The 25,207-nt window shown below is 44.1% G+C and overlaps 1 protein-coding gene across 16 annotated transcripts in view; it reads left to right on the forward strand.

Annotated features, from left to right (window-relative positions):
- Window positions 1-25,207, forward strand: part of PPP1R13B (protein phosphatase 1 regulatory subunit 13B) — a 130,106-nt gene that overhangs the window by 56,290 nt on the left and 48,609 nt on the right. For 14 of the 16 annotated variants that reach the window (XM_071213580.1, XM_058291003.2, XM_071213583.1 and 11 more), the window contains exon 3: window positions 10,717-10,836. In XM_071213580.1, the coding sequence (XP_071069681.1) occupies window positions 10,717-10,836 (120 nt within the window). Of the gene's footprint in view, window positions 1-1,320; window positions 1,467-10,716; window positions 10,837-25,207 lie in introns of all 16 variants that reach the window. The other 2 variants (XM_058291025.2, XM_071213591.1) reach the window with 1 other exon arrangement.

Consider the following 25,207-nt stretch of genomic DNA (forward strand, 5'->3'; position numbering starts at 1 on the left):
AGGGGGAAAATGGTGTCCTGCAGGAAAGGTACAGAAGAGCCTCGAATGTCAGGCCCAGTAGTTTGGACATTTTTTGCAAGGTGGGAAACAACCAAAGTGGTTAGAACAAGGGTATGACATGTGATTGAGGTTCCAAAAAGATAACTCTGGCAGCATTGTGTAAAGAGCAGCATCTTCAAGTAAGATAATTAATCAATTCAAGTGCCTAACTGTTGTGAATGTATTGTTAAAGTATGTAAGGTCCCTGCCGTGAAGGCTGGCATATAGTAGGGAGTAAATACCAGCTAGCGTTCTTCCTAGATTCTGTGTTGCAGTAAGAAGGGGAGGGATGACAGCAGAGGCTGTTCTGGCTTGGAAGACAGTGATCTGAAGGAAGGGTTGGCCAACTCCGGATCATGGGCCAAATGCCGGTTTTTGTATAGCCAGCGAGTTAAGAATGGTTTTTACATTTTTAAAGGATTTTAAAAACAATTAAAAAGAATATGTGACAGACCATATGTTGCCAATAAAGCCTAAACTGGTTCTTTTCTGCCCATTGCAGGAAGTTTACCACCGCTTGACATAGACTTTTTGGCAGAAGGGATGGGGCTTAGAGGACTAGTAGGAGAAACTCAGGCGGTAGGCTTGGTGGTAGAAGGGGATGGGCAGTGAGTGCACACCCTCAGGCTGCGAGAGCAGGGCTGCCTTTGCTCTTCTTCTTTTGAGAGACTCTCGTGTCAGGAAATATTTCTGTAACTTGCGGAAATCCATTCCTGGGGTTTACCTCCCAGCAGGATCCCTTTCAACCATTCTTTCATTCATTAAAATTTTAAATTGGAACGAATTTTAAAAATTTGTTAAATTTTTATATCAATGTGTGTAAGGTGGTGAACAAAACAGATTTTTCCCTGCCTTCATGGAGCTTGCAGTTTGGTGAAGGAGGCAGATATCAGGCAACTCATGTATAGAAATAGAATATAAATTGAGCACAGCGCTATGAAAAATAAACAGAGGGCCTAGCTTCCCCTGCAAGAAGCAGAAATGATGGAGAGCTGGGCTCAAGGTGAAAAGCAGTGAGCCGGCAGCATAAGCACTTGCGCAGATGCCGACAACGTGTTTGAGAATGTGAACGAAGAGCGGTGTGGCTGCATCGTAGTGTGTGAGGGAAGATGGCCACACTTAGAAGCTTGAGCTGTATTGTAAGGGCGCTGGAGGGTGTGAAGCAATATATTTACTAAAGGAAATCCTCTGGCTGCTGTTTGGAATGCAGCAGTAGAAGTGGGAGAGCGTTCAGGCTACTGCTGGGTCTAGGGAAGTAATGATGTGGATTTGCACCATCAGAGGCAGGGAGGCTGGCCCCGAGAGAAGACTGAAGGAGGCGCCCGAGGAAGCTGTGGAGACGGAGTTGGAGAGCAGGTCCCAAGGTTCAGCATCCCAGGCGCTTCCTGAGACCCAGCTGCACTCCTGCTTAGCTTAAGTGAGCTCCGGTGAGTTGTTACTGTAGCCATTGAATCTTCTGACACAAGCTGTGAGACAAAGCACGAACCTTGGGAAACGGACTTGGCCCAGTGGTTAGGGCGTCCGTCTACCACATGGGAGGTCCACGGTTCAAACCCCGGGCCTCCTTGACCCGTGTGGAGCTGGCCCGTGCGCAGTGCTGATGAGCGCAAGGAGTGCCGTGCCACGCAAGGGTGTCCCCCGCGTAGGGGAGCCCCACGCGCAAGGAGTGCACCCATAAGGAGAGCCGCCCAGCGCGAAAGAAAGAGCAGCCTGCCGAGGAATGGCGCCGCCCACACTTCCCATGCCGCTGACGACAACAGAAGCGGACAAAGAAACAAGACGACAACAGAAGCGGACAAAGAAACAAGACGACAACAGAAGCGGACAAAGAAACAAGACGCAGCAAAAAGACACAGAAAACAGACAACTGGGGGAGGGGAGGGGAATTAAATAAATAAATAAAAATAAATCTTTAAAAAAAAAAAAAAAAAAAAGCACGAACCTTGCACTCTGACCAGTATGGTTTTGGTTTTAGCACAGATGCTAAGAGAATTCTGGAGCAGTTCCTGCTTCTAAAAGCTTTGTAACTTTGGAGTCAGGTGCTGCTTTAAACTTCAGTTTTATTGCTAAAACCTGACGGTTGGATAAGGCATTGATTTTCAGTGTGGGCAAGATGGTCTGTGTGGGTATAGTTAGAAAAGGCATATTCGAGATTACAAGATAGGATTATTTTCGGGAAAAATAATTTTTTTGGTAATATAAACTACAGAAAGAAAAACTTTGAGCAAATCGTTTTCACTGGTGTGATAAGGAAAGGACAGCATTAAAGGCTGCGTGTGTCACTTCTGAGCCGGACTGTCAAATCCTGACTCAGTTTGTACTAGCTGTGTGACCTTGGGGAGTTCTGAACCTTCAGTGACTTCTTTTTTCTTCTCTGTAAAGCAGCCGTGAGGATTAAACGTGTTAGTAACACATCGAGACGCCTCCTGCCTGACGCAGCAAGTTCTCAGTCAGGGCTTGCCCCTCTTACTGCTGCTCCCAGCATCACCAGCAGGGCAGGGGCACAGGGACGGGGCGAGCGAGGGTACGAATCGCTGGCAAGCGGTTCCTGGAGGTAGTCTCCAAATTTGGGTGGTTTTTGGTGTACCTTGGTGAATCGTCAGCGAGGCCATGTCCTCAGGACTCCTTTAAATTACCATCAGCCCTGCCCAGTACCCTGGCCCCATGTCCTCTCCAGCCCCGACCTCAGCTGACAGTGTTGATGTGCTCACCGTCTTGTCCTGCCGTGGCTGTAAGTGCCGCAGGGGCAGGGGCCTGCGTTTTATCTCGTGCCATGTCATTCCTGGGGCATAGGCCAGTGCCCGCACATGGAGATGTTCAAATAGTGTTAACATTTTAGCTTCAAGATCCCCTTTAGAAAGAGCGCATTCCTCCCTTCCTGTCAAACTGCTTTAAACTAGTGAACCTTGGTTAAAGGCTAATGAGGACTGTCGTATCTTTCAGTATGTTTGTTATCGGAGGATTTTTCTGTATCTTCTGGAAGGTGGTTTTACCTAATGGTTGGGGACATGGCTTCCTTTGGGGTTTCAGGGTTGCCTCTCCACTTACTAGCTCTGTGGTCCTGGGAACATTCCTTGCCTTTTAGAGCCTTCATTTCGCTGTTTTTCATGGGGTTCTTGTGAGGATTACATCAGGCAATGTGTGTAAATCCGTTGTAGGCCGTCCCTGGCGTTCAGGGATCTACTGGAAATCTCGCTATCCATGTTGCTGCTTGCTTGATTTTCCCCGGAGGTTCCAGAGTCAGGGATTGAACCCAGGACCTCGTAGGTGGGAGCTGGCGCTCAGCCACTGGCTGCTCCGGCTCCCGTCCGTGTTTCCTTATCATCAGGAAGACAGTCTGCCAGGGATTGACACACTTTTTTTGGTGAAGGCCCAGATTGTGAGTATTTTCGCCTTTCTGGACCATACAATCTCTGTTGTGCCTACTCAGCTTTGCTGTTGTATCATGAAAGCAGTTGTAGACAAGAGGTGAATGAGTGAGGCTGTATTCCAGTAAAACCTTATTTAATTAATGGATTTCCTTGTGTTGATTCATCCTTGCTTCGATAATAGTTAACGTTTAAAATATTCTTACTCTCTGCCAGGAACTATGTTAAACATAATTACTGAATGTGTACACATTTAGGATCATTGTATTCTCTTGATAAACTGACTCATTTTTAAATTATGGTATGTTCTTCATCTCTAATAACAATCCTTGTCTTGAAGTTTATTTTGATATTCATATAGTCGCATAGTCTTTGTGTGGTTACTATTTGTATAGTATACATTTTTTCATGTCTTTTCTTTCAACGTATCTGTGAGTTTTTATTTAAAGAGTAGCTCTTGTAGACAGCATCTAGTTGGTGCTTCATTTTTTAAATAAAGCTTAATAATTGTTATCTTTTAATTGGAATATTTAGTTCATTTACATCAAATATTATTACTATGTCTGGGTTTAATTCTGCTACATTGCTTTATTTTTCTGTTTGTCCCATCTCGTTTGTTCTTTCTTCTTGGCGCAATAAAATACTTTTGGTATTCCCAAAAAAACAGCCACCTTATTTACAACAGCAGTTGGCAGGTCAGTCTGGGCCCGTCCTTGACGTGGAGAATCACAGGGCAGGGTAAGGCTCAGGGCTCTTTGAGGAGCACTGTCTTTCCATCGAGAGCTTTTTCCCATTCGCAGTGCTGACATGAGGTGTCTCTTGTGTCTCCCCGTCTTGTCCTGTCTTCATCAGAAACCATGGACACTTCCTACTAAGCCACCCCATTTGTTCCTCCTCCTGGAACCTCAAGATCCTCGGAAACATTTTCCAAATTTTAGAGAACCACCAGTAGCTGCTTTGGAATGTGTACCCACTGCCTTCCTCCCCATTCCCCTATTTTTTAGGATTAATTAATTTTTCAACTCATATTTATTGACCTACTATGTACTAGTCACTGTGCCAGATAATGGTGATACATTGGTTTAAAAAAGTTGTATTCTTGCCCTCATAGAGCTTTTATTCTAGTTTTTATATGCCAGCTTCATAAACTCTTTCTTCATTGTATCTCTTGAGAGAACAAGTGAACTGATACAAACACCTTGATTTTCTAAAAGAGTAGCTAAAATTTAAATGGAAAAATAATTGAGTTGAGGCCTCTTCCTTCATCGAATACGGTTCGCTGTCTGTGAGTTGGTGACTCCACCTACTTTTAGTAACAGGCCTTTGGGCTTACGGGCGAGTCTCTGCCCTTGTAGGGTGTATCCAGGAAAAAGGGCCCACACCACAGCGCCCCCAAATGAGGAGGTGAGAGCAAATATGATGATGGCTTGTGCAGAGCTTTTTGGTTTTCTGCCAACTATAAGCACAGTTTGGTATCAGAAATTTGGTGGCATTCAGGGCCTAGAAAGAAAAGTTGGGATTGGAAATATGTTACCTGTGGATCTCTGGTCTCCTGTTTTATACCCAGATTAAAGGTAATGGAACAATGTAGCTTAGTAACCATAGGAGGGTTCAATTTAAGTCTCTGGGTGAAATCGAGATGAAGACAGAGTGTTTCTTACCTAAATAAACCAAAATAGACTTTAAAAATTAAGGACAATGGGGATGCGGATGTGGCTCAAGCAGTTGGGCTCCTGCCTACCACAGGAAATGTTCCTGGTTCAGTTCCTGCTACCTTCTAAAGAAGATAGTGAGCTGGTGTGACAGGCAGGTGCAGCAGTCTGATGCAACAGGAGACACAAGAAGAAACAATGAGAGACACAACAAAGTAGGGAACGGAGGTGGCTGAAGCAATTAGGTGCCTCCCTCCCACATCAGAGGTCCCGGATTTGGTTCCTGGTGCCTTCTAAAGAAACAAGGAAGATGAACAGACACAGCAGGTGCAAACAGTGAAGGAGGGGAGACAATAAATAAATAAAATCTTCAAAAAATTAAGGACAGTGACTGTACAAGATTCAAACCAACCTCAAGAATTAAAACTGTTGTTAAATTTTTTTAAAGATTTATTTATTATTATTTTAAAAATTATCTCCCCTTCCCCCTTCCCCCCGTTGTCTGCTCTCTCTGTCCATTCACTGGGTGTTCTTCTGTGTCTGCTTGCATTCTTGTCAGCAGCACTGGGAATCTGTCTCTTTTTGTAGCGTCATCTTGTTGCATCAGCTCTCCATGTGTGCAGCGCCACTCCTGGGCAGGCTGTGCATTTTTTGCACAGGGTGGCTCTCCTTACGGGGCGCACTCCTTGCGCACGGGGCTTCCCTATGTGGGGGACACCCCTGCGTGGCATGGCACTCCTTGCGCGCATCAGCACTGTGCATGGGCCAGCTCCACATGGGTCAGTAGGCCCTGGGTTTGAACCCTGGACCTCCCATGTAGTAGGTAGATGCTCTGTCAGTTGAACCAAATCCACTTCCAAGAACTGTTACTAAATTGATGCATTAGGTTTGTACTTTGAAGTACCTCTTCTGCTCCAAATTCATAAAAATCATAAAGTATGTAAAAACTAAAAAGATGTAAAAGGCAACAGTGAAGATAAACATCCTGTGGGCCCACTCGCCCCACAGTGCGGGACCACAAGCAGCATCGACGCTGCTGGCGCCCCGGCCTCTGCGGGAGCAGGCAGGGAGGCCTGGGGCCGGCTCCTGGCTGGGCTGCGCCGACAGTGGGCTCTCCTCGGGAGAGAGCCAGCACCAGGCGAACCGCTCGATGCTGGGGTTGTGACCGGTAATGGTGAAGGTACCGTGATGCAAAGTATAGCGTAAACATCCACAGTACATTCTGGTGTCAATAAGGGATTGACTAAATGAGTAGGTGGGTAGAAGGGACAAATCTACCTTACAGGAAAATTCCAAGGATTGTACATAGATACTCTCCTCTCCAGGAGGTGATGCTTACTCTCCTCCTCCCAGTGGGCTGGGCTTAATAATTACTTCCAAAGAATAGTATTGGAAAGGGAAAAGTAGTCACTTCATTGGAGAGACAGCTGGCAAACACCGTGACCACTCTAGCAGGGATACATCGTGTTGCTGAAGGCGCTCCCGACAGGATGAAGTGCGAAGGGCGTCCTCCCCAGTCCATAACTCCAGCCTGAATAGGAGAAGAACATCAGGCACGCCCGCATGGAGGGCATTCTAGCAAACAGCTGCCAGAACTCGCCAAAACCGCCAAGGAGAGACCGAGACCCTGTTACTGACCAGTGGAGAGTAGGGAGACGTGACAGCTAAGTGCAGGGTGGTTTTCTGGACTGGATCCTGGAACAGAAAAGGGGCATTAGCAGGAAGGGATGTGGCTCAAGGAGTTGAGTGCCTGCCTCCCACATGGAAGGTCCTGAGTTCAGTTCCGGGTGCCTTTTAAGACAATAAGAGACAATGTGCACAAACAATAAGCAAAAGCAACGAGCAGACAGGCAAGGGAGCCATCTAGGAAAGGGGGTGGAAAAGACATTAGTGGGAAAACCGGCGAAATCCAAAGTCGACAGTTTAATTAAAAGTATTCTGCCAGGGTTAATTTCTTAGTTTGACAAATATACCATAGTTATGTAAGATGTTAAGATTAAAGGAAACTGGGAAGTGGACTTGGCCCAGTGGAGAGGGCGTCCGTCTACCACATGGGAGGTCCGCGGTTCAAACCCCGGGCCTCCTTGACCCGTGTGGAGCTGGCCCATGCGCAGCGCTGATGCGCACAAGGAGTGCCATGCCACACAGGGGTGTCCCCCGCATAGGGGAGCCCCACGCGCAAGGAGCGCGCCCCGTAAGGAGAGCTGCCCAGCGCCAAAGAAAGTGCAGCCTGCCCAGGAATGGCGCCCCACACACGGAGAGCTGACACAACAAGATGACACAACAAAAGAAACACAGATTCCCATGCCGCTGACAACAACAGAAGCGGACAAAGAAGACGCAGCAAATAGACACAGAGAACAGACATCCGGGGTGGAGGGGGGGGAGGGGAGATAAAATAAATTAAAAAAAAAAGATTTATTAAAAAAAAAAGATTAAAGGAAACTGGGTAAAGGATATGTGGCAACTCTTTGTACTTTCTTGACAGGTTTTCTGTAAATCTAAAATTATTCCAAAATAAAAACAATTTTTTCAAACCACAATGTGGGCAAGTAGATTTGGCTCAACTGATAGAACATTCGCCTACCATATGGGAGGTCCAGGGTTCAAACCCAGGGCCTCCTGACCTGTGTGGAGCTGGCCCACGCGCAGTGCTGATGCGCACAAGGAGTGCCGTGCCACGCAGGGGTGTACCCCCACATAGGAGTGCCCTGCATGCAAGGAGCACCTTGCAAGGAGAGCTGATGCAACAAAAAGACACATTTCCGGTGCCGCTGATGAGAATGCAGGTGGACACAGAAGAACACACAGTGAATGGACACAGAGAGCAGACAACTGTGGGGGGGCGGGGGAAGGAGAGAGAAATAAAAATCTTAAAAACAAAACACAATGGGCACACATACCAAGAAATCTGTACAGTACATAGGACTAAATTAACAGAAGATGCGCAAGAGCTCTATGTTGAGACTAAGAGCATCACTGAAGAGCACAAGGTGTCTGGGGAAGTGGAGAGACAGAACCATGTTCGTGGAGTAAAGACTCGGCATCGTAAAGATGGCAGGTCTCTTCCAGTTTGTTTTTAAGGAAGCAGATGTGGCTCAAGCAATTTGGCTCCCATCTACCATACGGGAGGTCCAGGGTTCAATGCCCGGGGCCTTCTGGTGAAGGCCACTGGCCCAGGTGGTGAGCTGGCCCACATGGAGAGCTGCCCCATGCAGGAATGCTGGCTCACACATGAAGCTGGTGCAGCAAGATGACGCAACAAAAAGAGACACAGAGGAGAGATAATAAAAGACACAGCAGACCAGGTTGCTGAGATGGCGCAAGAGATTGAGCACCTCTCTCCCGCTCCGGAAGGTCCCAGGATTGGTTCCCAGAGCTGCCTAATGAGAAGACAAGCAGACACAGAAGAACACACAGAGAATGGACTCAGAGAGCAGATAATAGAGGGAGGGGGAAGAAATTAATAAATAAAATCTTTTATAATAAAAACTTAATTTTAAATAAATTAATATGATTCCAGTAAAAAGTGAAAGTGCCAGGACAATTTTGAAGATAAGCCAAGTGGGGAGACTTACCAGATAGCAAGTCACCATAAAATGGGTAGGAATTAAGTAACTAAGTGTATTGACACGAATAGATCAATAGTCAATAGAGTAGAAGAAATTGCTTAGAAACATCCTGTGATTGAAATCCTGTTTTCCTGTCGGAGGTAGCAATCACATGTTCATGGGGCAAGTGCAGACTGTTCATTACATGATGCTGGAACAATTGGTTATTAAGGTAGGAAAAAGTAAATTACATCAGTTTATATCATATGCAAAAATAAAGTCATAAAATGAAAAGCAGTACTTTATAAATTGTATAAAAAACGTAGAATTATATCTTTCTGACCTTGGGGTAGGGAAGGATTGTAGAAAAAATCTTGAAAGAGATTAGTAACTGCTTACATTTAAATTTTTAAAACTTCTGTAAAATGAAAGATACCAATAAAATTTTAAAACAAGTTTATTTTCAGTATAGGTAACCAGTGTAGAGTTAGTATTTAGAAAATAAAAAGTCCTTGAAATAGATAAGAAAAAGACAACACAGGTTTTTAAAAATTGGGATAGCACATTAAGACAATGGTATATATAATAAATTAATGAGAGTTATTTTTAAAATTTGTTGTAGTGCTTTTCTTAAGTAATTGGTAAAGGTATTCTGTTTGCAAGTTTTGCTTTCTTTTAAAATTTGGAGGGATATGTTTTAGACTATAAACTTCAAGTTTTATTATTAACTCTATAATTTTTGGTCTCTACGAGTGTTCGCACATATTCACAATAATTTTATTTGAATTGCCAGAAAGGGCCCTGTCCAACCTTTGTACATTTGTTTGCCACCTATATAGCATTTTTTAAAAAAGATTTATTTATTTCTCCCCACCCACTTGTTTGCACTTGAGATGTCTGTTCGTTGTCTTTGTTTCTTTAAGAGGCACTGGGACCTGAACCCAGGACCGCTGAGGTGGGAGGGAGGCACCTGAGTGCTTGAGCCCCCTCTGTTCCCTGCTTCATGGTATCTGTCCTTGTGTTTCTCTTCTTGTGTCTCTTGTTACGTCACCTTGTTGCATCTGCCCATTGCATCAGCTCACTGTCGTACTCGTCTTTAAGAGGCACTAGGAGCCTCTGCTCCCAGCTTTGTTGTCTCTCATTATGTTTTTCCTTCTTGTGTCTCTTGTTGAGTCATCTTGTTTTGTCACCTTGCCACGCCTTCCTGTTGCACCAACTCACTGTCGTCTTTGGGAGGCACCAAGAACCAAACCTCAGGCCTCCCGTGTGGTAGGCAGGAGCCCACTCGCTTGAGCCACATCCTCTTCCCTGTATAGCATTTTAAAGAATGACATGGTTCAGCCTAGTTAGCTGTTTATTTGAGGAATGGGAAGCACACTACTACATGATGATAAATAAATATTGTAGAGAATGTTGCTTTTGTTTTTTTTTTAAAGATTTATTTCTACCCCCTCCCTCCATTGTCTGCTCTCTGTGTCCATTCGCTGTGTGTTCTTCTGTGTCTGCTTGTATTCTCATTAGGCGGCTCCCAGAACTGACCCTGGGACCTTCTGGTGTGGGAGAGAGGTGATCATTCTCTAGTGCCATCTCAGCTCCCTGGTCTGCTACATCTCTTACTGTTTCTCCTCTGTGTCTCTTTTTGTTGTGTCATCTTCCTGCGCCAGCTCTCTGCATCAGCCAGTACTTCTCTGCAGGGTGGCACTGTTGTGTGGGGCAGCACTCCACATGGGCCAGCTCGCTGCGCAGGCCAGCTTGCCCTCACCAGGAGGCCCTGGGCATTGAACCCTGGACCTCCTATGTGGCAGATGGGAGCCCAAGTGGTTGAACCACATCGGTTTCCCAAGAATGGTTTTTAAAGTTCTGTAAATTTAAGTTGCAAAAATTGCTTTTAGGTATGTTGTTTGTATTTATATATTGCCTAAACTATTTCTCATTCACATTACTGCTCTTTATTTTATTAAAATTAAAATTCAGGCTTGCAATATCTGTGAATTCTAATATATAAGAGTGTGTGTGTTTGTGCTTTTATTTACTTTATTCTTTGTGATCATTTATTTGGGTAGGAGTCATTTTGTTTGTTTCTGAGAGGAGTGTTTTGTTTCTTAGAGCGACCTATACCCTTTGATCACATGATGTATGAGCACCTTCACAAGTGGGGACCACGGAGGGAAGAGGTGAAGTTTTTCCTGCGACATGAGGATTCCCCAGCTGAGAGCATGGAACAAGGTAGATACATGTTTTTTTCTCCCAGTTGTTAATTTTTGCTGTTTAAGTTAAGAAAAATAGGAATAAGTATTAAAATTAACTATTCTTGCAGTTTTTTTCCCTTTGTTCATGAATAGTGAAAGGGAGGGCTGGCATCTGGTGCCTCTTTGACTTCTGCTACCGCCGTTTGCGGCTGTGCTGTGTCCTGTGCCCTCAGCCCGCTCTTCTTTCTCAGGCTCCGCGTGACGCACTCGCTCGTGTCGGGGCCTTGCTATTTAAAGGCATTGTTTTATGATGAATAACAAATGGCGCACATAGCTAATATTTTTAAAAAGTGAAAGGATTACAAAAAAAAGTTCTAAGTACAGTGCAAAGCCATAAAAAAAAAAGACTGATAAACTGAATTATTTTTAAAAAGAAGAAGAAAGCAGTCTGCATGGTGACAACTTCCTTACCATCCTTAAGCAAAGTCAAAGACAAATTATAAACTCAGAAACAGCATTTGTAGCTCATGTTATAAAAGGCTAATTTCCTTTAAGTTTCTAGAAATCAATAAGGAAAAAACCCAGTAGCAAAATGGACAAAATATATGCACATATAGTTTACCAAAAGGGAATATGTGAAAAGTTGTTTAACCTGACCCCAAACGAGAAATGCAGGAAACCTGCCCTGCGATACTGTTTCACTTACCCTATTGGCAAAGATTAGAACATTTGATAACACAGCTTTGGCAAGAATGTTGAGAAACAGGGATTCTCCTCCATTGCTGGAATAATGTCAATTGGCAACTTATGTAAAGGGCAAAACTTTTAACCCCGCAAGATCTCTTCTGCAAATCTCTCCTAAAGCTGCACCGTCACCCACACGGTAGGACATAGGTGCAGTGTTACTCAGTGAGCACTGCTGTTGTGAGTAGCCTGAGGCCTGCCGGTGGAGTCTGCCGAGTAAGTTACAGCACATCCCCACGGCGGACGCTGCAGCCGCAAATCACAAAGGAAGTCTCCTGGCGGGGAGCCACTTCCCAGGTACGTGATGTGAGTAAAGCAAGAGGCTCGACAGCGAGCGCACCATGCTGCCTTTAGTAAAAGACACAGAAGGACAGTGTGTTTATGTGCCTGCTTATATATATAAAGTGTCTTTGGAAGGGCACCTAAGAAACTGGTAACATTGCTGGCCTGGGATGAGGAGGAGGAACAGGGCGACAGCAGGGATGGGAAGAGAGAGTTTTTAATTGTATACTTTTTGTTCCTTTTGAATTTTGAACCATGGGAACACATTCCTTATAACATTTTATAAGTTTTTTTAAAATTAAGGAATCTTTTTTTTCTGGAAGCATCTGCACTGCACAGTTAACCGAGGGCACCCTTAGCTTGTTGTTTTATATACTTTTGTTTGAATTTTTTTGTATTCATTTTTTTTTAATTAAAAATTTTTTTTAAGATACTTAGATTACACAAATGTTACATAAAAAATGTAGGGGATTCCCATATGCTCCCCTCCCTCCCCCTCCTACACTTTCCCAAATGAACAGCATCCTTCATCAGTGTGGTACATTTGTTACAATTGATGAACACACTGGAGCATTGCCACTAAGTGTGGATGATAGTTTGCATCGTACTTTACACTCTCTTGGGTAGTGGATGTGGCCCAATCGATCGGGCACCCGTCTCCCATATGGGAGGTCCAGGGTTCGATTCCTGGGGCCTCCTGGTGAAGGCGACCTGGCCCACGAGGTGAGCTGACCTGCATGGTGAACAGACCCAAGCACAAGAGCGCTGGCCCATGCAGGAGTGCTGGCCTGCGCGGCAAGCTGGTCCAAGCGGAGAGCTGGCGCAGCAAGATGATGCAACAAAAAGAGACACAGAGGAGAGACGATAAGAGACGCAGCAGACCAGGGAGCTGAGACCGAGTGCCTCTCTCCCACTCCAGAAAGTCCCAGAATTGGTTCCCAGTGCTGACCAAAGAGAAGACCAGCAGACACAGAAGAATGCGCAGTGAATGGACACAGAGCAGACAACAGGGCCAGGGGAGAGGATGATAAATAAATAAATAAACTCTCTCCCACACAATTTTGTAAGTTAAAACAAGATATATAATGGCCTGTATCTGTCATTGCAATGTCATTCAGGACAATTCCAGTGTCCCAAAAATGCCCCCATATTACACCTATTTTTCCCTCTTCCTCCCCTCAAAACCTCCAGTGGCTACTGTCTCCACATCAGTGATACAGAAGCTCTTCCACTGCTAGAGTAACAATAAGTCTAGTAGAAGAACAGTACATCTACTCTAGTCCACCGCTCTTTCCCCAACCTGAGGATTCAGGGATGGTGACGCCCACTCTGCCTCTAATTGAGAGGGGGCTTAGCTACCACGGGGCAGGTGGATGGGACTGTCTTGGCAGTTACAGACTCTCTGTTCCTTGGGGTGGTCATTGTCCACCATCATCTCCTTGTTAGTTGTCCTGGGTGAGTCCAGTGAACTGGAGAGCAGGTGTTGCAGCTCTGTGGGGATTCAGGCCCTGCCTGGCACACGGAAAGCCCAAAGATTTACGTCTCTTGGACATACAACTATCACCTCTAGTACTATCTATCAGTGTAAATACAAGGGGCAGAAGAGCCAGGTGCAGGGAAACCACAGCTGAGCCCGGCTCTTTCACGCTGGGAGCATGAATTCTCTAGTAGGCCTAACTGGCAGGGCGCCAAACTGCTGAGCCGTCTGCCCTGGCTGTGGTGCCCGGGTGTCCCCGAGCCTCGGGAGCCCCCCTCTTTGAGGGGGTGTTTCCTGTGGCCGTCAGTGGACCCTGCTGAGACGTGTGTGAGCGTAACCTCTGGAAAGACCCCCGCCTCGCCTGGAGGCCTCTTAGCCGTGCACACTCGTGCTCCTTCCCCTTCCCCTTCTGGTCAGGGTCTTTCCAGCGGCACGGCTGGTCTTGGTAGGAATCCCTCAGGGCCAGGGAGGCTCATGCGTTTATCTGCTGTCTTAGAGCAAGGCCACATTTGAGCAACTAGGAGGCTCTCAGGAGGTAGCTCTTAGGCCCACTATAATATCAGACTAAGTTTCAATTCAAAGAAAGTGTTTGAATTTTTAACAATGATAATAGATTGCATCTCTATTTTAAAAGAATAAAATAAACTAAAAAAATGAAAGGACATCCTTTTGTAAAAAGAAGATCTTAATGCAAGCTATCCCCTTGTATTTGTGCTTTATATTAAAGGAAATCTTATCCCTAGGATGAGCTACTCTCTCTACATCTGTAAATATTGTTATGAATATTGTTTCTTAAAATACACCATTACTCTGGATTTTATTCGACTAGTTTCTTGCCATTGCAGTTGGGAGACTTAAGGCTTTTCCATCCACTTTTACCTTTGTCAAGTCCCTTACCTCGCTGGGTAACATCCTCCTTAGAAGGAGTATTAAACTAGCTAATAGTTAAAGTGCTTTAAATTCCTCCTTCCCTGAGCTCTCCAAATAGTATTTATACCTTCCCTTAGCTAGCTATACTTAAATTAAAACATTTGTTTTTCATTTTTAGCAAGGTCATATGTGTACATAACCCTTAATATCGCTGGGTAGGGGGGTAAGGGCTTATTTTATTCTAATGTGATAGATAAAGTTTAGAAATGTTACACAGAGCTTGAAAGAATTGTTCAAAGTCCTAAGGATGTGCTAGAGCTTATATTCAAATTGCCTTTCATTGTTAGAGCAAAGTGGTGCTCAGCCGAGCTGTGCTAGCGTGATGAATGTGTGGGAGACGACTGGGAAGCGTTGAGAGGTGCGCTGTGACCATCGCGGCACTGGGAAGTAACTGTCAGCGTGGAGTAGAGTATTTAGGAAAAGACGAAAGGTGGGGCTGGATGTGGACCATGAAGAGTGGTGGGATCTAGAAGGAGAGAGTGAAGGGCGCAGGTGTTCTGGTCAGGGGCAGACGAGGGCGGAGCGGAGGGGACTTGGCGTGGTGGTGGTGCCGGGGCAGGCCTTCTCCCTCCAGCTGGACCGGAGGTTGGCCAGGGTGAGGAGGACCAGGTCCATCACACGCTCTCACCCCTCTTCACCACACTCGCCGACTCTCCCCAGGGCGCGTTCCTCAACCTGAGTTGCGGTGGCAGTATCTTACCTCCTGTTCACCGCAGTGTCCCTTCTGTTTGCGTGTTCCTTCCTTCCTTCTGCCCCGGCTCAGAAAGCCCGCTTCCCTGTCTGCGGTGCTCTGCCCCCTGCCCTTTCCTCTGCCTGTTCCACCTGCCTCTCACACTCAAGGGAAATGACCAACAGCATCTGCTTGTCCCCTGGGGTTCTTTTTCATGTTCACCAAACTCTCTCCCGGCTTATCGTCTAAGCAGTCGGAGTTTATTGCCCAAGACTCACGTTTCCTCCATACTTCCCGCAGAGCTAAGAATGAGGAGTTGCCATCAATTGATGTTATTTCCAAGGGATTCGATTTGAGTGTTTCTTGAGTGTCAAGCCACAGGACCTAACAAGAAGAGTTAAAAGGCTTCCTTCACTTAAAAGGGTTCATAAGTGAGAGGATTTGCTGTCTGGAAGCTGGAGGAGTGTAGACCAGACTTAGTCCAGTCACTTTTACCCTCAGGGAAGCAGAAGCTTGGAGGGGGAAAGTAGCTCTGCGAAGGCCAGAGACGAGCTAGTTACAGAGCGTCAGCCAGGACTCGGGCGCGGGTGCCATGGGAGCAGTCCAGCCCTGCTGCCTTCTTAGTGTCGGACCTTGGGCAGGTGGCTCGACTTCTGTGCCTCGTCTTCCTCCTCTGCAGAGTGTGAAGTGCCTCCGACAGAGGGTTATGGCGGGAGTTATGAGATGTACTTGTGAGGGTTGATGCAAACAAGTAATCACTAAATGTTAGCCCTTATTATTCCTTATGTATTCTGATTCCAGATTGCAAGATCAAGTTTCTTTATCATAAAGATTATTTAACACTTGGTATAATTTTAATATGTTTCATAGTATTGTAATTTTTTGTTAGTTTGTTTGGAAGAGGTAGTAATTGTAGAATGTTAAATTAAGCTTCTTCTTCCTTAAAAATGCTAGATAGTAGGGAACAGATGTGGCTCAAGCAATTGGGCTCCCGCCTACCATATGGGAGGTCCAGGGTTTGATTCCTGGGGCCTCCTGATTAAGGCAAGCTGGCTCCAGCTGAGTGCCGGCATAGCAAGATGACGCAACAGAAGGACACAGAGATGAGATGATAAGAGATGCAGCAGACCAGGGAGCTGAGGTGGTGACAAGCAGACACAGAAGAGCACACAGCAAGTGGACACAGAGAGCAGACAACCAAGGGAGGGGGTGTTTAGAAATAAATAAATAAATAAATAATATTTTAAAAATACGTGGTTGCCAAGAATTTAATTTACCTATAAATTGGTAGATGCTAAGTCCTGCATTAGCCAAAGTATATTCTGAAGGGAGGAATTTGAGTCTTTTGAGATGTCTGGCAGGAAGAAAAGTGCTTTGTGGCAAGATAAGTTTGGAGAATCCTGCCTAATACATTCCTTTCTTGAAGATTCACAAGGCACATTTCTAGGTTAAAATCCAAACTAGATTCTAAAGTAAAGAAAGCTTTCTAATTCTTAAGTACTCAGTGTTTCCCAAATGTATTTGATCTTAGAACCTCTTTTTCAAGAAGCTTTATCTTACTGAGAAACTGGCATTCCATATAATACATTTTGTGAAATATAGGAGTACACTATATATATTTGAGTCCTTAATAATTGAAATAAAAGAGTTTTGAGTAAGTCTTAGTTTTATACGGTTTATAGTAAGTCATTTCATTTAGCAAATACTCATTTAGCTTATCCCTTGATAGACATTGGTGAGTACAATAAATAGAGTTTTAGCCTTCAAGAGTCTGATGAGCTGGTGGTAGAAGCAAGAAAAAATACGACTCTATTATTGCCAGCTGTGATAAACACTATGAAGGAAACAAACGGAGTGAGGTGATGGATTGGGGGGGGGCACTTAGAGACCTGAGGCTAGGCAGGTGTGCCAGATGGCGAGTGCGTCATGCCACTGGACACGGGCAGGCCGAGTGAGGTCCAGGGAGAGAGAACCGTGTGTGTGGGAGCCTCTGTTGACGGGGAGCTTGACGCTTCTAGGAAGCCTCGGGAACGCCGGGGGCTGGGAGAGAGTGAGGGGAGAGAGACACTTAGAAGCCAGCACGTGCAAGGCTATCTGTGCCGCTCCACAAAGTTTTTATTTTATTTATTTATTTTTTACGATTTATTTATCTCTCTCCCCCTCCCCCCCGGTTGACTGTTCTCTGTGTCTATTTGCTGCGTGTTCTTCTTTCTCCTCTTCTGTTGTTGTCAGCGGCATGGGAATCTGTGTTTCTTTTTGTTGTATCATCTTGTCGTGTCAGCTCTACGTGTGTGTGGCGCCATTCCTGGGCAGGCTGCACTTTCTTTCGCGCTGGGCGGCTCTCCTTACGGGGTGCACTCCTTGCGCGTGGGGCTCCCCTACCTGGGAACACCCCTGCGTGGCAGGGCACTCCTTGCTCGCATCAGCACCGCGCATGGGCCAGCTCCACACGGGTCAAGGAGGCCCGGGGTTTGAACCGCAGACCTCCCATGTGGTAGACAGACGCCCTAACCACTGGGCCAAATCCGCTTCCCCAAAGTTTTTATTTTAGTATACATTTACTAGAAAGCCAGTAAGTCGACTTGGCCAAGAGAGTGGAGGCTAGTGGTGACATTATCCAGTTTGTTTTAGAAAGGTTACTTAGGAGAATATGTTGGAAGGGAGCCAGAGTAGAAGCTGAAAGACCAGAAAGGAGCTTATTTTAGCAGTTAAAAATGAGAAATGATATAAGTCTGGTTGAAGTTTGTGATAGTAAAAATAATTGAAATAGTTGTCCCTGCTGCATTTTCATGGGTCCTAAATTTTGTTCTTTTTTCTAGCTGACATTTTGTTTTACAAAGCAACTTTTCATCATTTCAAGGACATTAACTTGGATACTTTCTCATTTTTAAGCTTTATTTTAGAGAATTTCAAACATATACAAAAATAAAGTAATTAAAGAACCCCTATATACCCATTACCCAGCTTTAACTGTTATCAATATTTTGTCAACCTAGTAACACTTTCTAAAAGAAACTCTTGAAGTAAGGTTCTTCTTTGATCAGCATTAATTCAGTAAATATTTACAAACACTAACTGAATGCCTAGCATTGTGAACAGAAAAAAAGAAATCCTCATTGGATTTCCATTATAGTTGGAGAAGAGATAATAAGTGTCTTAATAAAATATAGGATAATTTAGATGGTGATAAGTACAGTGGAGGAAGAGAAAACAGGTAAGAGAGAGATGGGAACTCTGGGGCTGTGAGAGTACAATATGAGATAAGATGGCTCAAGAAGGCCTCACTCATAAGTCGCATTCGTGTACATTTCTGAAGGTAGGAAGAGAGGTAACCTATCTTGGGGGGGAAATCTGTAAAGTAGAGGCATCGAAAACCTCGGAGCTGGACTTAAGCTTCTGAGAAGATAGAACAGATGTACTTTTCCCTTTTCCTCTCATTAAGTTCATCTAAAAACTGGATATTATATATAAAATAAGGCTCTGAAAGGTGGAATGAAGTAGGCAAACTGGCTAGGGGCCTTGAGACCAAGGAACAACACAGTGGTAAGTTTCTTGCCCCCCCCCCCAGTATATCCCAGATTTCTAGCTGAAGAAGCTGGCAACCTGGAAATACCAATGAGGCAGAGGAAAAGCACAGAAAACCTCTAACAAAAGCATACTTTAGCCAAAGGAAAGGGGCAGCCTAGAAAGACAAAAAAGTTTTTAGATAATAGATGCTCTTCCCTATCCAAACCCCAGAGGAGCACCTGTGGCTCCACCCACCTATGCCAGCCAAGGCTGAGCGGGGAGCCTGGACTTCATCCACACAGGCCGTAGCAAGGTACCCCCAGCCGCCCACTGGGGGAACGCTGGAGAAAACGAAGTAGGACCTGGGACTTCAGTCCCTGCCAGCCAGTAACAGGGCCTTCTCCCTCGTGTCAGTGGTGACCGTGTGGGACAGAACTCCCACTCCCCACCAGCAGTGACACAGGACCCCCTGCCCCCTGCTCCGGGGGTCAGTGGAGGCAGAGGGAAGACCAGGGCTTCAGCCTCCACCTGGTGGTGATGCCGGAGCAGTGTCAGAAAAAGGCAGCCAGAGCAGAAGGTTTAACTAAGACCCAGAGCCGCAGGACATAAGAAGGTGTCCAGGTTTCAATTAAAAAATCACTTCATAATCAGGAACATGAAATACCTCAGATAGAACTTTTTTAAAAAGATGATACCAACACTGAGATGGCAGAAATGTTGAAATTAGCAAAATCTTTAAGGCAGCCATGATGAAAATGCTTCAGTGAGCCATGACAAACACACTTGAAACAAATGAAAAGCAAACATCTAGACTCTATAAGCATGGCAGAGAAGCTCAGGAATTCAGCACCCTCTCAGTGGGCCTTACTTTGAAGTTTAGCTCCCCAGTGTAAGAGACTCGTTTAAATGTTTCCTTACACATGACTCTTCTGTCCTTTTTATTTGAACCTATAATTAACACTAAACTTGTTAAATATATGTCCCCAAGACTTAAATCTTTGGTCTGTTCATATGCCAGTTGAGCACTGAATCTCAACAGAATTCCACCACCTACTCTCTAGTTCATTGGACTCACCCAGGACAACTAATGAGATGAAGATGGACAACACCGATCCGAAGGAACAGAGAGTCTGCAACTGCAGGCAAGACAGCTCCATCCATCTACTCTATGGGATCTAAGCCCCCTCTCAATTAGAAGCAGAGTGGGCATCACCATCCCCAAGTCCTCAAGGCTGGGGAATGAGCAGTGGACTGAAGTAGATGTTGTTATTCTGGCAGTGGAAGAACTTTTATCAGGGGCAGTGGCCACCAGAGATTCTGAGGGGAGGGAGAGGGAAGAACAGGTATAACATGGGGGCATTTTCAGGGGACTGCAATTGTCCTGCATGATGTTGCAATGACAGATACAGGCCATTATATATTCTGACAAAACGTATAAAAACTGTACGGGGCAGAGCGTAAACTATAATGTAAACTGTAGTCCCCAGTTATTTGCAGTACTTCAATATGTGTTCATCAGTTGTAACAAATGTACCACACTAATGAAAGATGTTGTTAATGTCGGAAAGTGTGGGATGGGAGGGGGTGGTGCATATGGGAATCCACTACATTTTTTATGTAACATGTATATAATCTAAAGCTTCTTTAAAAATTAAAATAAAAAAAAAATAGAGGGAAGCGGACTTGGCCCAATGGATAGGGCATCTGCCTACCACAGCTCCTTGATCCATGTGGAGCTGGCCCACATGCAGTGCTGATGCGCACAAGGTGTGCCGTGCCATGCAGGGATGTCCCCCGTATAGGGGATCCCCACACGCAAGGAGTGCGCCCCGTAAGGAGAGCTGCCCAGCAGGAAAGAAAGTGCAGCCTGCCCAGGAATGGCACAGCACACACGGAGAGCTGACACAGCATGATGACGCAACAAAAAGAGACACAGATTCCCGGTGCCTGTGATAAGGATAGAAGCGGTCACAGAAGAACACAGCGAATGGACACAGAGCGCAGACAACTGGGTGGGGCAGGGAAGGGGAGAGAAATAAATAATCTTTTTTTAAAAAAAGATTTTTTAAAATTTGAAAGCTTCAACAAAGAAATTAAAAGTCTCAGCAAAGAAATAAAAAATATAAAGAAAAACCAATGGAAGTTTTAGAGCTGCAGAGTACAGTAAGTAATACACATAAAAACTCAGCGGATGAGCTCAAGCGGACTAGAGGGGACAGAGGAAAGAATCTGAACTGGAAAGTAGAATGATAGAAATTACCTACTCTGAATGACAGAAAAAGGACTTAGAAAAAGAACAGAATCTCAGGGACCTGTGGAGCTAAAATAAAAGATCTAACATTTGTGTCATGAGGGTCCCAGAAGGAGAGGAGAAAGAGGGCAAGGCTAAAAAAGAAGAAACAGTGACTATTAAACTCCCCAAATTTGACAAGAGACACAAGTGTACAGATTTACCTCAATCAGAATAAACTCAAAGCCACACCAAGACAAATCATAATTAAACTTGTGAAAACTAAAGAGGAAAAACTAAATAAAATTATAAATATCTTTAAAGCAGCCAGAGAAACCTGACACCTTACTTATAGAGGAAAAATCATTTGAATGACAGTCGATTTCTCATCAGAAACTGCAGAGGTCAGAAGGTTGTGGGAAGCGGACTTGGCCCAGTGGTTAAGGCGTCTGTCTACCACATGGGAGGTCCGCGGTTCAAACCCCGGGCCTCCTTGACCCGTGTGGAGCTGGTCCATGTGCAGTGCTGATGTGCGCAAGGAGTGCCGTGCCACGCAGGGGTGTCCCCCATGTAGGGGAGCCCCACGCACAAGGAATGCGCCCCGTAAGGAGAGCTGCCCAGCGCAAAAGAAAGTGCAGCCTGCCCAGGAATCGTGCCGCACACACAGAGAGCTGACACAGCAAGATGACGCAACAAAAAGAAACACAGATTCCCGTGCCGCTGACAACAACAGAAGCGGGCAAAGAAGACGGCGCAGCAAATAGACACAGAGAACAGACAACCAGGGCTGGGCAGGGTAGGGGTGGGGAGAAGGGGAGATAAATAAATAAATAAATCTTTAAAAAAAAAAGTAAACTTGGTAAATACATGTTTCTCAAAAATGGAATTAATTAAAATAAGAGAAATTTTTTTTTTTAAAGGCTGTGACACAGTATTTTTCATGTGCTAAAAGAAAAGAATCATTGACCCAGAATTCTGTGCCCAGTGAAAATGTCCTTCAGGAATGAAGGGGAAAACAAGTTATTCTCAGATGAAGAAAAACTAAGAGAATTTGTTACCAGTAGACCTACTCTAAAAGAATATCTAAAGGAAGTTTTCTAAACGGAAAGGAAAATAAAACAACAAATTGGGTAAGGTAGGAAGGAAGAACGTGGCAAGCAAAAATATAGGTAAATATGAGAGTTTTTTCTTCTGTGTTTTCTAAATTATGAGAGTTGAAGCAAAAATTATAGCACCATCTGTTGTGGTTCTAAATGTACATAGAGGAAATATTTGACCCTTATAAACAGAAGGGAATAAAATAACTTAAATGGAGGTAGGATTTCTTAGTTCACTTAGACTGGTACTGGTAGACTGTGATAAGTTATGTATATCTAATGCAGTACCCAGAATAGCTGCTAAAAGATCTCTTCAAAGATTTATACTCAAAAACACCAACGATAAATCAAAATGAAATTCTAAAAAATTGTTCAGGTAACCCATAGGAAGTTAGGAAGAGCAAACAGAGAAATAGAAAAGGTACATTGTGGAAACAGTAATCAAATGAAAACTGGAGTGGCTATCTTAATAACAGAAAAACTGGACTTAAGAGCAGGAAAAGGAGGGAAAAACAGAGAAATTGTCTAATAATACAGAGCTTAAGGCCATAAGAAGACATAGCAGTCCTAAAGATACAAGTACCAGCTTAACATCTGTAGACTGTGAAGCAAAAGCTGCTAGACCTGAAAGGAGAACTAAACACATTCACAGGTACAGTTAGAGACTTCAACACTTCTCTCTCAAGGATTGACTGAACAACTGTGCTGAATCTTAGCCAGAATATGGAAGAACTCATGATCACTAACAACTAGTAGGATCTAATTGACATATATAGGACACTTCACCAACAGAAGCAGAATATACATTCTTTCTAAGTTCCCATAGAACATATACCAAGACAGGCAATATCTTGGGCCGTAAAACAAACCTCAACAAATTGAATATTGCACAGAGGGTGTTCTCTATCCACAGTAGAATCAAACTAGAAATCAATAACAGAACAATAACAGGAAGAAAATCTCCAGACACTTGGAAACTAAAAAACATATTTCTAAATACAGGCATACCTCAGAAATATTGCGGTTTCGTTTCCAGAGCATAGCAATAAAGTGAATGTTGCAATCTCACGAATTTTTTGTGCATATAAGAGTCATGTTTATCATATTCTTTTTTTTTTTTTTTTAAGATTTATTTATTTATTTAATTTCCCCCCCTCCCCTGGTTGTCTGTTCTTGGTGTCTATTTGCTGCATCTTGTTTCTTTGTCCGCTTCTGTTGTCGTCAGCGGCACGGGAAGTGTGGGCGGCGCCATTCCTGGGCAGGCTGCTCTTTCTTTTCACGCTGGGCGGCTTTCCTCACGGGTGCACTCCTTGCGCGTGGGGCTCCCCCACGCGGGGACACCCCTGCGTGGCAGGGCACTCCTTGCGCACATCAGCGCTGCGCATGGCCAGCTCCACACGGGTCTAGGAGGCCCGGGGCTTGAACCGCGGACCTCCCATATGGTAGACGGACGCCCTAACCACTGGGCCAAAGTCCGTTTCCCTGTTTATCATATTCTGTAGCCTAAGTGTGCAGTAGCATTATGTCTTAAAAAAACAATGTACATAATTAAAATGAGCACATGCTGTTGGAAAAATTACCTGGACAGACGTCTTTGACACAGCGTTGCCATAAACGTTCAATCTGTAAAAAAAACTCAATACCTGAGAAGCACAGTTAAGTGAAGTGCATTTAGACAAGGTATTCCTGTAATAAATGGGTCAGAGGGAATCTTGAGGAAATAAAAAAATACATTGAACTGAATGAAAATGAAATGACAGCATAACAAAATTTGTGGAGCATTGCTAAAATAGGACTGAGAGAAAAATTTACAATGCTAAATGCATATGTTAGAAAAGAGGAAAAGTCTCAAATCAGTAATCTAAGCTCCCATCTCAAGGACTTAGAAAAAGAACAACAACATTCAGCCAAAGCAAATAGAAGGAAGGAAATAATAAAGAACAGAGCAGAGGGAGTGGGTGTGGCTCAAGCAGTTGGGCACCTGCCTCCCACACGGGGGGTGGTGGTGTCCTGGATTCAGTTTCTGGTGCCTCCTAGGGAAGATGAGCGGACAAAGTGCAGACAGTGAGCAGACAGTGAGCAGACAGGTAAGGGAGCCATCTCGGGGGGGAGGGGTAAGTAAATAAATAAGGCTTTTTAAAAAAGCTTGTGAAAGGAATTATCAGTACACGTACACCAGAGAATTGTGAACTATAACTGAAGAATCATAAAATGGCTAACTAGAGATTTAAAGAAATGTTTTGTACGGGGGAAAAAAAACAGAGCAGAAATTTATGAAATTGAAAACAAAGACAATATAGAAAATTAACAAAGAACTGGCTCTTTGAAACGATCAAGAAAATTAACAAACTGACGAAAACAGAATCAGATTGCCAGTATCAGGAATGAAACAGTATCAAATGATAAGGGACAACTACAATCAGTCTCCAACATAGATTTGACAACTTGGATGAAATGGACCACTTCCTAGTGAAACATCAACTGGTAGTTCACCCAGTATGGGATGCAGTGAGTAGCCCTGGAACTATGAAGGAAATTGAATATGTACTTTAAAAGCTCCCCTTAAAGAAATCTCCAGGCCCAGGGGATTTCACTGGAGGATTCTACCAAACGTTTAAAGAAAAGCCAATTCTATACAGTCTCTTTCAGAAAATAAAGGAGGAGGGAACACTTAAAAATTCACTTTATGAAACTAGTTATTAACCCTGATACCCAAACAGTACAAGGGAGGAAGGGAGGAAGAAAGGAAACTACAGGCCATTATTTTTCATGAATATAGATGCAAAACTGCTTAACAAAATATTAGCAATTATACAATATGCACAGAGATAGGCACCATGACCAAGTGAGGTTTATTCCAGGGGTGAAAGGTTTAATTTTAAAAAATGAAGCAATATAATCCACCAAATTAACAACCAAAAGAAGAAAAATCACATTAGTCAATGCAGAAAAGCATTTGATAAATCTAACAGCCATTCGTGATGAAAAAAAAATCTCAGAAAAATAAGAATAAAGGGGAGCATCCTCAACTTGATAAAGAACATCCACAAATAATCTAGAGCTAGTGTTATACTTAATGGTGAAGCCTGAATGCTTTCCCCCCTAAACCTGGGAACAAGACAAGGGTGTCCACTATTATTCAACATATTTCTGGAAGTTGTAGCTAGGTCAGAAAGGAAGAAAAAAATCTCCCTATTTGCAGATACCATGATTGTCTCCAATAGAAATCTCCAAAAAAACCTCTTAGAACTGAGAAGTTCAGCAAGGTTGCAGGAGACAAGGTAACATACAAAAACTCAGTTGCCTTTTTGTGTCCCAGTTATGGCTATTTGGTCACTGAAATTAAAAATATAGTACGTGTGCAGTATTCTCCAGTAAATTAAATACTTAGGAGCAAATCTATCAAAACATGTACAGGGCTTATATCCTGAAAACTATACAATGCTGATGAAAGAAATTGAAGATATAAAT

The sequence above is a fragment of the Dasypus novemcinctus genome, chromosome 3 (assembly GCF_030445035.2).
Source record: "Dasypus novemcinctus isolate mDasNov1 chromosome 3, mDasNov1.1.hap2, whole genome shotgun sequence".
Classification (NCBI taxonomy): Eukaryota; Metazoa; Chordata; class Mammalia; order Cingulata; family Dasypodidae; genus Dasypus; species Dasypus novemcinctus.